A 12,469-nucleotide genomic window follows, 5' to 3' on the forward strand; every position below is an offset into this window, starting at 1 on the left:
GACTTATAGTCCAGAAAATACGGTATGTCTGTGGGACAGATTTTTCTATTTGTCCCATTTACCGTGCAGCTATTTATCACATTTCAACACTTTTCACTGCCACTCGAACACAATAACCCAGCTACGACCAACACCAGGCTCAATAAGACAAGTTTCTTATTTGTGCCGCAGTAAAATAACATGATATATTTGTCACTTACAGAAAAACGTGGCTGCTCTGACCCCGGGCGGACAAATTGAACACTGATGAGGTGAGTGTGCCCAGTAACAACACCCTAAGATGTGGCTTGAGAAATCTGGTTTATTTCAGGAACAATATCCTGCTAGCTTATTGTGGATAAAGCGGTAAACACCAGAAAAACACAATTCACTTTTTTTTCTTTAAGTGCTACAGATTTGCAAGATTATAGACATAAAACAGTACAGCAACCATAGTGCCTACATTCATATTTGCACAGAATATAAAATTACAGTACAGTATATTGCTGTTACACTGACTGCCCCACTCAGAAACCACACAGAAAGAGACTGGGATCAAGAGAGTCGGATGGGGTTATGTTGACAGGTCGACGTGTCACAAAGTTAGGAGTGTTTTGGAGCACAAGAAGTGATCACAAAAAGTCTTGTATAGGAATTGAGTTGTATGAGGGGCGTGTGGATAGTCCGTGTGTCCAGTAGAGGGCGATCAACATGGAATCTGGCTGTGGAAAAAGGAGCATCAGAAATTTGTAAAAGAAAAAAGTGGTGCATTGCCTTTGTTTCCAACGTGGTGGAGTGGATCTTTTTCCTAAATTATGGCCAGCAATGCTTGAAAAGTCTCATTTTAAAAGCCATTTGTAATCAAATGTAACAAAATAATTAAGAAAAGTACACTACTGTATGAGTCAATTTAGAACCATTAGTCTAAAAAACACTTTGAAATGTTGAAACATAGCTTAATAAACAAGAAAGTAAAAGGATATAGTATAAATAAATCTGTTTTAAACAATAATACGGTACATATGAGACAAATATACATTTTAAAATAAAATTTACATAAAAATATCCATGATGCCATCTTGCATTTTATGATTATATTTACAGTGTACATGCGCTCCTCAACTATTTTCTATAACTCCAATTAAGCTTTATTCTATTGTCCAAATATAAATTGTAACAGATTCCACACGGGCTAAAAAGCAATCATTTTAGATCATCTCAATTATTCTGGGAAAGCTTGTAACTAATTATGATTTAGTGACTTTTTCTATTTTTTTTTTGTTGAAGAAAGTTTAATACAACTTAACTTTGGTTTCCAGCTCTCTAGAACTATATACTGTAAAAAGTGTGGCAGTTTGAAGCTGTTGAGTTAAAACAGTAGAGCAGCCATAAAAGCCAAAAATGAATACGACACATAAGTTTAACTTTTCTTGTTACTATAGCAGCCAGAATAAACAATGTACAGTGTGAGTCGGTAGAGCATGGGGTAGAAAGATGTGAAGGGGTACCTCTAAATAAATAGATTTGTAATGCTATGACTATTCTAATTTATTTAATAAATCTAATTTATGTTATAAATATGGTTATGCATATTCTTTCAAGACCTTTCATCCATGCAAAGAAATCATACACGTCATCTGAAGCCATTTTTTACGCCTTAACACAAGACAAACATGGATAAAGGACACAAAGAGAACCGAGGATGTGTCAGGTTCACACACGGGACAAAATGGCCGCTCCGAAAACCCCAAATTGTGCTGCAGCCTCGGCGGACTTCCACTTGTCAACAACCGTCTTTGTCAAAGTGGAGCAGCGTCCAGACTACACTGTGAGAGGGAAACTGTGCGAGGAACAGAGGTGGCAAACGGAGGGGGGAAAAAAGAGGCCAACTTGACAGCTCTTACTGCTGGATGATTATTTGGGAATAATTTAGCAGGAGTGTGTTGACTTTGCCTGAGGAGTGCTGATAGTTGCAGGGCCCGACTCCCTTTATTTTTTTGGGATAAATGTTTCTCTCCACCTCGACCGTTGAGCGCTTTGTGCTGTGCTCGACAGTTCTCGCAGGATATTCATCAGCGTGTGACATTCCCCCCCCCCCTGGCTTCCACCTCCAGGACGACGTGTTTTTTGTCTCCTCTTCTTCGAGTCTGTGTTGGAAATAAATCCATTCACTTAAGTCGCCCTCTCCAGACCGGGGCAGGGCATTTGGGTGTGTGCCTCGTCTCCATGTTTCACTCCAGGGGCCCAAAAGTTCAGAGTTTTTGGAAAGCAGATAGCGTTGCCACAATACTAACATTTCACACTTGATTTTGAGGAAAAGGCTGGATTCAATGAGAATAATATTCACTCTTCACTCATTTCTTTAAAACAAAATCATTTTACACGATCATTTTTGACGCAGATAATCATGAAGGTCAACTGCAACTGTCTTCAGAACATCAAACCTATGACTTTTTAAAAATATATAGACCAGGACTAGACTGTGTGTGACTTTCGCTTAAAATCTATTTACCTAAAATATAGTTTGGTGTCCTGGATTTTAATTGTTGATCATTAGGACCAAACAACAACATACGTCTTAACCACATTTCATCTGTTTAAATTAAATAAAAAAGGATGATTTGAGCTTATTTTTGCTTAACCATTCTGGACAAATGGACGGAAGTGCTTTAAATGACCTCTGCAGTTCAAACGGGGTCCTCCACCCAACGGAGCAAGGGCTGGGCTTCCTCTGTCCTGCCTCTGTCGCTTTGCTGAATGCCCCTCGCAAGCCCCGTCCCACACATGCAACGTAGACACTAAAACTCATGCTTTGACTAGTTACAGGTCAGGAAATGAAAGAAAAACAAAAGAACAAATAAAGATGCATGCCAGTGATCCGTCCTGTTTCAGTCTCTGCTCTTCTCTGCACCAGTTTTTGATTTGTTGTTGACGTGGAGCAGAACAAGGAGTCTTTGAAGAGATGGAAGGTTGTCTCTCAGGGTAAGGAGAAGTCTTAAAAGATAAAACGAGAGGCACCAGGAAAAGTAGTACAAGTTGTAGTAGAAGTAGTAGTAGTAGTAGAAGGAGGATGATGTAGTCATTTGTAAAAAGGGGGCGAGTTCACTTCTGCGACAGGTACGCGCCAATGGTCAGGCTGGCCGCTCCGATAGCAGCCAATCCGAACACAGTTTTGATGGAGGGCCAGGAGCAGAGGACGGAGTCCCTCTGGCGGTCGTACATCTCCACAAACGCTTCCTAGAAAAAGCACACACAAAAATACACATGAAGAATCAAAATGACAAACACACCAAATCAACCAAACACTGCAAAGATGATTAATCTACTAAAAACATACAAATATAATTTAATGAGTGACGTTCTTTAGTCCAAAAACATGAAACACGACAGATCTAAGCAGTATTTCAAATATGTGTCGTTTTGTCATTTCCATTTGATTATATTGGCCACCTCTACTTTATTACATTTAAATTACATTAAGCATACAAAAAGGATTGGCTAATATTTCATGTCATTTTTAAGATTTGCAATTAGATACTTTATTACTTTGGAGATTGCCCTCCGGCTCTGGGATATGATGGCGACAAATGTAATTAGAAAAAACATAAAAACAATTCCATGTTTCACAACTTTTTTTCTCCACTAAAACAAAATATATCTGTTACAAAGAAGTCATTTTATCGTTGCCTAATGTGGGCAGGAAGTTGTAAATACTGTATGTACCAAGAGTGTGACTGACACAAGTGAAGTGCTGCAGTATTCCAGGTTACACAGAACAATAGTACTCTTTATGGCCGTGGAGTATACACTTACAGCTGAAGCAATAACCTCCTAATGCATTGTGGTAATGTCGAAACTCGGCAACAATGGCAGAACTTAGGCAATGTGAAACGTGAGAAGTAGGAGGTAATGTGGAAAACAAATCAAACTAATTATTTGCTCCATAAATGTGATCATTTGAAACAATTACTAATATACTTCAAAAGTTAACCTGTGGAAGGAGAATAGAATAATGTGACAAGATGCGGTCAAAGGAGAATGCTTGTTTGAAAAAGTGAGTCTTTAGATGCTTTTTAAAGTCATCCAGAGTCAAGAGAGCGCAGGAAGAGAGGGGATCATTCTGAAGTGGGGGTTCAAACGGTCTCCTCTAGTTTAAAACAAGTTAGGGTTTGGTCAGGTCAGTTACACGGGTGCCCATTATTTTGAAGTGGACCCGATACATATCAAGGAGCCGATGAAGATTTTTTAGAAAAGGTGTGACGTGGGCTCTTCAGTTTGTACAGGTCAGGAGTCTTACGGCTTAATTTTGGACAAACTGCAGACGTGCCGACTCTCAGAGACTGTTGCAGTCCAACCGCGAGGATACGAAAGCATACTGTACTTTCCGCACTTAAAATCCTTTAATTTTCTCAAAAACTACAGTGCACCTTATATGGATTGATTCTGGTTGTGTTTACTGACCTTGAAGCGATTTTGTGTGGTACACGCTTTGTTTCGCTTAAGTAGTGCAGAAAATACGGTAGGCATTAGCAATGTTTTGTGATCATTCAGTGCAGGATTGCATTTTAAATAGTTTTTATTACACCATTATTGTAAATGAGTTGATTAAGTGTTGAAATTGTGATTGAAACGCTAAAAGAAAGTCCTAGCCAATGTTATAATTCATGATGCTGACTTGGATGCCTGGTTATCAATAAGCAGGTGATATTGACAGTGTGTCATCTAGGCCTATTTAAAATCACAGAGCATAACTGTAGCGTTCATTATAGTTGAAGAAGGATTGTTCCTCTTTTGTCACGTTTCCAAATGTTGAACACCTAATATATTAATCCTTTGACCTAAAACTGTGGTTGGAAATAGACTGTAAATCCACCATTTGTCACGTCTCACATGTCCCACAGTGAACATGACTGCACGCGAGCAGATCCTCCCTAACGGCAGTGAAATGGGGATACAAAGCCAAACCAATGCATTGCTTTAGTCACTTTAGTCGAGGTGTGAATTGAGAAGAGGAGACAAAGTGTGTGCAGTGAATGTGACAGTTGTCTGGAGTGAGCAGACACAGGCATCTGCTCAATGACAGCAGGAACAGCTGGACCAGAAGAGGATGAACTAAACTTCACAGTCTCACACAGAGACACCAGAACACTGTCGACATCTCCACATAAATACACTTCCTGAGGAAAAGGGGATAGTGTTGGACTTTTCTCGACATCGAATCAACTTGTCAAAACTCCTGCTGCTGCTGTGTTCACGAATTTGATAACATCATTTCAGATGGACGGCAGGATCTCTATTAATAATTTATTATTTTTGAAAGAAATCTACAAATGTGTTTTTTTTCTTTCTTTCAGGTTTAGTTTCATGTGGATTGCCCCAATAATTACAATTCTGATTTACTTTACCAATGCCTTATTGATAAAGTGGGACAGTGACAAAATAGTTACAATTAAATAAACAAAAAGGAATGTTTTTAGCTTTAAACTGTTGTAGTTTTAACAAATCTATCCCAATATCATTAGGGATACTTTCATATAATATTAATAATTTGTCACAGTCAAACTTCCCTCTTCACCCGAGCTCTGAGCAAACCTTCTGTACCTGCCTTAACAAACTACGAGCAGTTTAGAACGTTAATATGTCATTGATGACAGTGAATAGTTGATATCACAGCACACGTTACAAACCATTTTAACCTTTTATTTCATCTGAAAAGTGCCTTTTTTGTCCTCCTTTCCCCAAAGAGGACGTGATGTACAGTGTTTTGAGTGGTAAAACGGTGCACCCTGTGTCAACACGAGGGGAACACGCACAGTCCACACAGGAAGACCCAACACAGTATACTACTGATTTTACATCAACAAACAACCCATCCAGGCAAAAACATAACCTTGGAAACGGAAGCGAACTCGAAGCTGGACACAGGTGTGCGCTGTGTACTTTGGCCAATGGGAAAATTAAATCAGAAAAAGTATTGAGGCACCGTTTGAAAAGGATAATTTAGTCCACATTTTAAACTAGTCAAGGATGAGAAGAAAACATTAGAAAACATATTGAAATACTGACCACTGACTGGACCATAAAGCTTTCCAAATATAGACTCGAAATAGTTTGCTGACTGAATATTACATAAATTACTCCATCGTCGTGATTTGCTTATTGCGATCAATCGGAATGAATCTTTTAACTCTCCCCCAAACTGTCACTCTGTTGTTGAGCTGACCACATCGACTGTAACCGTAGTTCAACAGAAACCCTTTGAAGCACGGTGTACCCAACTCGATCAAAGTATGCCGGAACACTGCACTATTGTTAGGTTATCGCCACTGTACTACCCTCTATTGACGCTGGCCCCGTACTGTGACTGCATTACTGCGCCCTCCGCATGTTTGCCTTCGACCTTGCGGCTTGTCACATTTGAATACTCCCCTTTCCATTCAGCGCACAAAAGCCTCAGAAATGAGATTCCAAAAAGCAGCGAGGAGACAAATTTATTTCCTGTACCCTGCGCTCTCTTCCCGTCCCGTGGCAACGCAGTGGGTGCCACAAAGGAAGGATCAGCAGTTGCCTCCCACTTTAGGCCCTGTGGTGTGAAAAACCACCTGGCATTTCCTTTGTTAGTGTGAGCCTTTTAATTACACAGCTTAACCAGTGTTTAATATCTTCATTTTGGGACAGCTCGTTCATCAATAATCTCCTACACTCTAAAGGATTTGGCTATTAATTAGTGAACATGCTCCCCCAAGTCGAGAGGAATGTGGTCGTTTGGCAAAAACACACTTGGCTTGTTTTTTCTCTCTCTACTCCTGGAAAATGACACACGGAGCAGTCCAACAAAACAGCATGGGAGGGTCCACTAACAAGGCCTTGACAAAAATGACAAACTCATGGCTGTGGAGATTGTGTGAGTGCTTGTTGTTGGACCACACCGGAAGGTTAGAATGACACGAGATAAAGCAAAAGTAGAGTTAGAATCATGATAACACTAAATGCCAGGTGGAAATGTTATGTTTTCCAATATTTTTTCTCCATTAAGTTGGAAAAGACGGCAGGAGTTTGGATGGCTTACAGTAGGTGGCGGCTTGATAGCTTAGAGCAGGTGCAGAGGCAGACCTTTTCACAATGGCATGATAGAATTCAATGGAATTCTTAAGTTATTAACCTTGCCAGCTGAAGCTACATGAAGCAACCGCTGATTTACGGCATGAATCTATAGTTCTATTGCCCCAGAGTATGTTCTATCAGTCACATAGTACATTTAGTTAGGTAGTAGTCTGTGTTTACTTTACCTTGCACTCGTCTGAGAGCGGCCTGCAGAGGCTCATGCAAGGACGGGACAGTAATAACTCCTGACTCAGAGGTGAATGGGTGTCAGGTGGAAATCATGAGACCAATGCTGAAGGCTGTGTGCTACAAATATGCTCACAACGTTTGAACTGGAGTAGCCACAGACGTCTAAGAGTGGCTGTTTTCATGGTGACAATGTGTAACTTTCTGGAGGTGGCACGTGTTAAAACCGTAATTCTGAACATTAGTTAAGAGTTGCGTGGGTTTTATGCCTTTTATAAGCAGAAGGAGGCTCGTCCAGAGTGAGAAAAAGTAAATAAGAATTAAAAAAGAAGTTAAAAAGAAGAAGTTTGTGGAGATGCAAGCCCACTCACAAAAAAGTGTTTCTGCGTTTTTCAGTGCAATCAAAATGAGCTTTTATTCTGCTAAAACGTTACATACTATGGATTTAAATTGCAATGAATCATAGCAGATATTAAAATTCTATGCTCATATGGTTTACGCCCCTTGTTATCGATCCGTGAGAATGCAGAATCAGACTATTTGCGGGGTATGCACTCCACCCAACGCTGACATTTAACGAATGCATCAGACGGTTAAGTGGCTCTGTAAACGTGCATTACATCTGTGAGTCAACATGTGCACATTAATAATGTAATGCCCCCAAAAATAACAGCCTTTTTCCTCCTACCCACCTGCTACTCTTCCTCGATGGACAAGACCACAGACAGTCGATATTTGGATCTTTACCCATAACTAACATAAAACATTCTTATAGTTTTTCATTGAAATGACTAAATGAGGTGTTTGCTAATCCCCCCAAAAAGCACATCTAAAGCCAGTTGCTTGGGTGACACAGGCAAATGATAATTGTGCATATCTCCCTGCTGCTTCCCCCTTAGTCAATGTTGTTACACTAAAACTACATTAGACGGCAGCTGGCCTATGAGAACTTTTTCAAACTTTATTGTGGCAAAAGGGACAAAACATCTGCATTCATCACAACTACAAAAGACTCCTGCTCCTAAAAGAAAAAAATGTGTCTTTGCCCTGCGGCTAACCATCTGCCGGGCGACAGCAGCGGCAGGTGTGCGTCAGGGAAATGAATTCTGGGCCACGGCTCGCTACAGTATCCACGTTTTGGATCAACAGGCTTTTAAAAGGTCATTGTCTCCAGAAACGTACACTCGTAGCCAGCACTAGGGGGTTTAGGATGCTTGTAATGTTTTCTGTCTAGGTTTACACACTTGTCTTCATTTTAACCGCACACAGTGACAATGCCTTGGAGTTAGGATTTCTGGGACTCGATTGCAGTCTCCCATGCATGCTCCTAAAGTGTCATGGTTACCCTGGCCGGGAGATTCGCACATCATTTGCTTTTCCCACCAGCGGGATCGAGCCCTGTCCACGACCTCTTGATTTGTTTTTCCAACACTTGCTTTGTTGCTTGGTGTCCTTCTTATGAACACAAAGACACTGCTACACTTTCAGCTTCATGAATGCAACAGGAAATACCAACCCCTAGCTTGTCCCGTCGGGTATCCCCTCCTCTATTGGGAAGGCTCTTGTGTGATAGATAATGAGTCAAATTGTGCTGCCTGGCTAGCCCTACTTAAACCTCAAGCAGCCAAATGCTTTGGGACATCACTGCTGGAGAATAGAGATGGAACGAGAGAGCAAGACAAGGATGTGGGTCGCAGTTCAACTTGTAATTAAGGGCAATGTTGTGGTTTGGGCATCTATATTTGCCCCATCCTCTCCCAGTACTCGGCTTATATCCTAAGTGTTCACATAGACTCCCATAATATCCCGTAGATGACACCGCTGCCCCACTTTGATTTCATAATGAGCTTCTCAGAGCCTACAGTGAGCTAATTAAAGCCAAACAAAACTCCCTGTCTCAAAGCCACAAGGGAATAATATGGGATAAAAAAAACAGTGCAAAGGCGGCATTAACGTCCTTAATAATTTATCTTTTGATTTGAATACCCACTTAAATGTGAATTTAGGGGATATTACTCTAAAGAATGGGCTTCACTGGAACAAGGGATATTTTTTAAACCAATTTGGGATGTAACCGAACGCTGCAATGACTTTTGAATCGAGGGATGCTCTTCTAAATTAAAATGAATGAACATAGTAGAAATCCAGCAAGGCAGTTTCTCCCATATGTGATTTTTCCTCTCTAATAAAAGCCATGTGTGTGTGTAAGAAAGTTCTCTGTCTTGTCCCATCTTTCAAACAGTGCTCCTGTCAGGAGAAGCAGGCGACTGTGGGGCAGTGGGACCCATCTCCACATTTTGAGTAGAATCTGTGGCTGTAGGTTTAGCTTACTCTGCATGTTGTGAGTTGATGCGGGAAACTAAAATACTCTGGGTGTGCAAATGCCAGAAAACAGGTATGAGCACTACAGCATATACTGCCTGAAGGCTTGTATACAGAGCCTGTAGGCCTGTATACAGAGCTGTATGCAAAATCTACTTAGATGAACTTTTAACCTTGTCACATTGGAGTTTCCTCATCATTAGTTTCCTCAAAGTTGTATATTGATTGATTTAAGCCTGTATTGTCCTACTATCTCCCACAACCATGTACTTAGGTGTGATTATTTGAAAAATGAAGACTGCAAGTTTGCAATGAACAATGTTGATCTACTATGCTATAGTTCAATACTAAGTACCTGAAAACAAACATGTCTCCTTTAAGTCTACATTTCATAAAGATAGTTATAGTTATTTTGTCTGCTTACCTTTTCTCAAATCCAGCAATACCTTGATTTTTATCACTATGAAGGATGTTATATTTTCTATGAATGGCCTCATATTGGATCCAACGAGTAGACGAGCAGTTTGGATACTGATTTGCATTAGTGATCATATTGTTCACGCTTATTTCTTTTTGTCACTTCTCTAACACCTTCAAACCTGTGCTGCTGCCCTCTGTAGATAAAGTAGGTTTACATATACCTCCAAAAAAAATTCTAGACTGCTATTCTGTTCTGAAGTGTTGACAAGTTGAGCATCACTTTCACCTCTGGTCGTTGTCTACCTTGTCTGTGGACTGTCATGCTCTGACCGCTCGCCCTGGGATGACAGAGGAGGGTATCGTGGGGACACTCATTACCTGTGAATGTCCCTGTGTCAGCAGCAGAGCCAAACAGACACTATAGGACACTGAGCCCTTCAGCCAGGACCCACAATAATGCAATCACTGGCAACAGCCCAGGCGCCACACACACGCCCAGGACAATAGACGCACAGCTCCTAAATAGGGATTAAATGTGGCCTAATCGATGGGACTCTTTTAGTGAAATTAATTTGTACTAATTAAGCTGCAATGTGAAAGGCTTGATGCAGTTTGTAGCATGTGTGATGACTTTTGATTGGATTTGACATTTTAATTAGATTTTAAGAAGGTAAACCAGCAAATTTTGCCCAACAAAAACATTGTAAAATCTACTTTAATTTCTAAGTTCATACAAAAAGAAAGCAATGTCCAGAAAATATTGGTGGTAAAGCAACAAACACTACACACAAACACACAACAAGACTTGACGGCAACAATCAAATGAAAACGGAAATCATTATGAAGAATCCATTTCCCTGACCAACACAAAGCCTGGTCGCTAGTCAGAAAAAATCCGTTTGGATTGTGATTAGAAGATTAGAGATGTGCTCCAAAACCACTGCTCCCTTTGTGGGGCATAAATATTTGGGACCTATGACAATTATTTTGGAAAGATTTACTTCTAGATATTGACTTGAGTAGCAGTTATATCTTTTGTTCAATAGAATGCCAAATGAGTTGGAATTCAATAAAAGCCTTTATTTAAATGATTCCAGTTGAATTTACATATTACATGGCTATTATAATATATTCAAGGTCATGTTCCCTCAATTGTACCTTGCACTTTTATTATGAAACGCTTCACTGAGATTCCTGCACAGCGCCAGGCCTTTTAAAACTCAAGATTAATTCCTACATCAAATCATGGGCTTTTAAATGTCCGGCCAGGCGCACCATTAGCCTGTCCCATAAATGTCCTAAAAGTACAAAATATTTTTAATAATGCATTTCCAATAGCTATAACAGCAGAAAACTTGACTGTAAAGATCGATAGAAACTTGACGTCGAGAATGCGATACTACTAAAGGTTCATAAATATTCAAACATACGTCAGCAGCAGCAGAGGCAGCATTTGTGTGTTTACAAAACCGAGCTGTCTCCCGTGGGAGTGCAGTTTGCCTCAACGCAATGAAACGTGATCGCCACTAAATCTCCCACACTACTCTTGACACATGGGGCTTTCTTTATATTCTGCATTACTCTGTGTCTCAAAATCTCTAGATAAATTACTTGAATTGGAGAATTTCTTTTGGAGATGCTATAGAACTAAACCTGATCTTATTCTATTGAAGATCTGATATCAAGTCAATTTATTCATCATTTTAAAAGAAAAAACTCATCTGAAGTGGGCTTTAGTTGAAGTAATCTTGTAAACTGAAGGTGTCTGCTTCTGAACAGATGAAAGGGTTTATGGCAAAGACACGTGAAACCAGGAAGTGCTCTGGTGCATTTTAAGTCTATAGAGTTAAGATTCAATACTTTTTTTTCTCATTGACATGTCAAGTTCAACTAAATGTTTTTGTGTCCTCCAACACTGTGCGGAATAATGTAAAGTGCAATAAATGGTGCAAAATCCCAAACTACCGTACATACAGCCTCATTATTGTGAGAATCTCCGCAATGAATGTGCCCTTGAAATACATATTATCTGTTAGGATCACTTTGATATTAGCAGTGATGAAAAGCCATATTTTAGGCCACCAATATGTGAATAATGTCATTTTAGGGAAGTAAAAGAGTGGTGTTCTAGTGCTAACAGCGTCCAGTACTGTAGAGTGAAAGTATAAGATCATGAATTGGAGAATGCGTCTTGGCGTTGACCTTGACGGAGCTGTGATCTGGCAGCCCTTTTATTCGCCTCGATCCCCATTGATTTGTATTGAACAGCTTTGATCCCACATGAAATGAAGGACTTCTTGACCTTGCTGGTGTTTGCTCTCCTGTCACTGGATCTAATGCATTCAACCGCCGTGGTACAGCCTGGTCCATCATTTATAACTACTGGACATCAAAGCGGGGGAAAACTTTTATCTGTTTCACGATAAATACCATCAGTCTATTGGATTTTTTTTTCTTT

The 12,469-nt window shown here is 40.1% G+C and overlaps 1 protein-coding gene across 1 annotated transcript in view; it reads right to left on the reverse strand.

Moving 5' to 3' along the window:
- Positions 1 to 283: 283 nt before the first annotated feature.
- The window catches only part of bcl2b (BCL2 apoptosis regulator b), a 30,740-nt gene continuing 18,554 nt past the window's right edge, over positions 284 to 12,469 (reverse strand). Inside the window, exon 2 of the mRNA XM_072441526.1 lies at positions 284 to 3,216. Coding sequence (XP_072297627.1) covers positions 3,082 to 3,216 — 135 coding nt within the window. The 3' untranslated portion in view covers positions 284 to 3,081. The remainder of the gene's footprint in view (positions 3,217 to 12,469) is intronic.

Source organism: Eucyclogobius newberryi, unplaced genomic scaffold, assembly GCF_026437365.1.
Source record: "Eucyclogobius newberryi isolate DKJ021-1_F unplaced genomic scaffold, fEucNew1.0.hap1 SCAF_12, whole genome shotgun sequence".
Taxonomy (NCBI): Eukaryota; Metazoa; Chordata; class Actinopteri; order Gobiiformes; family Gobiidae; genus Eucyclogobius; species Eucyclogobius newberryi.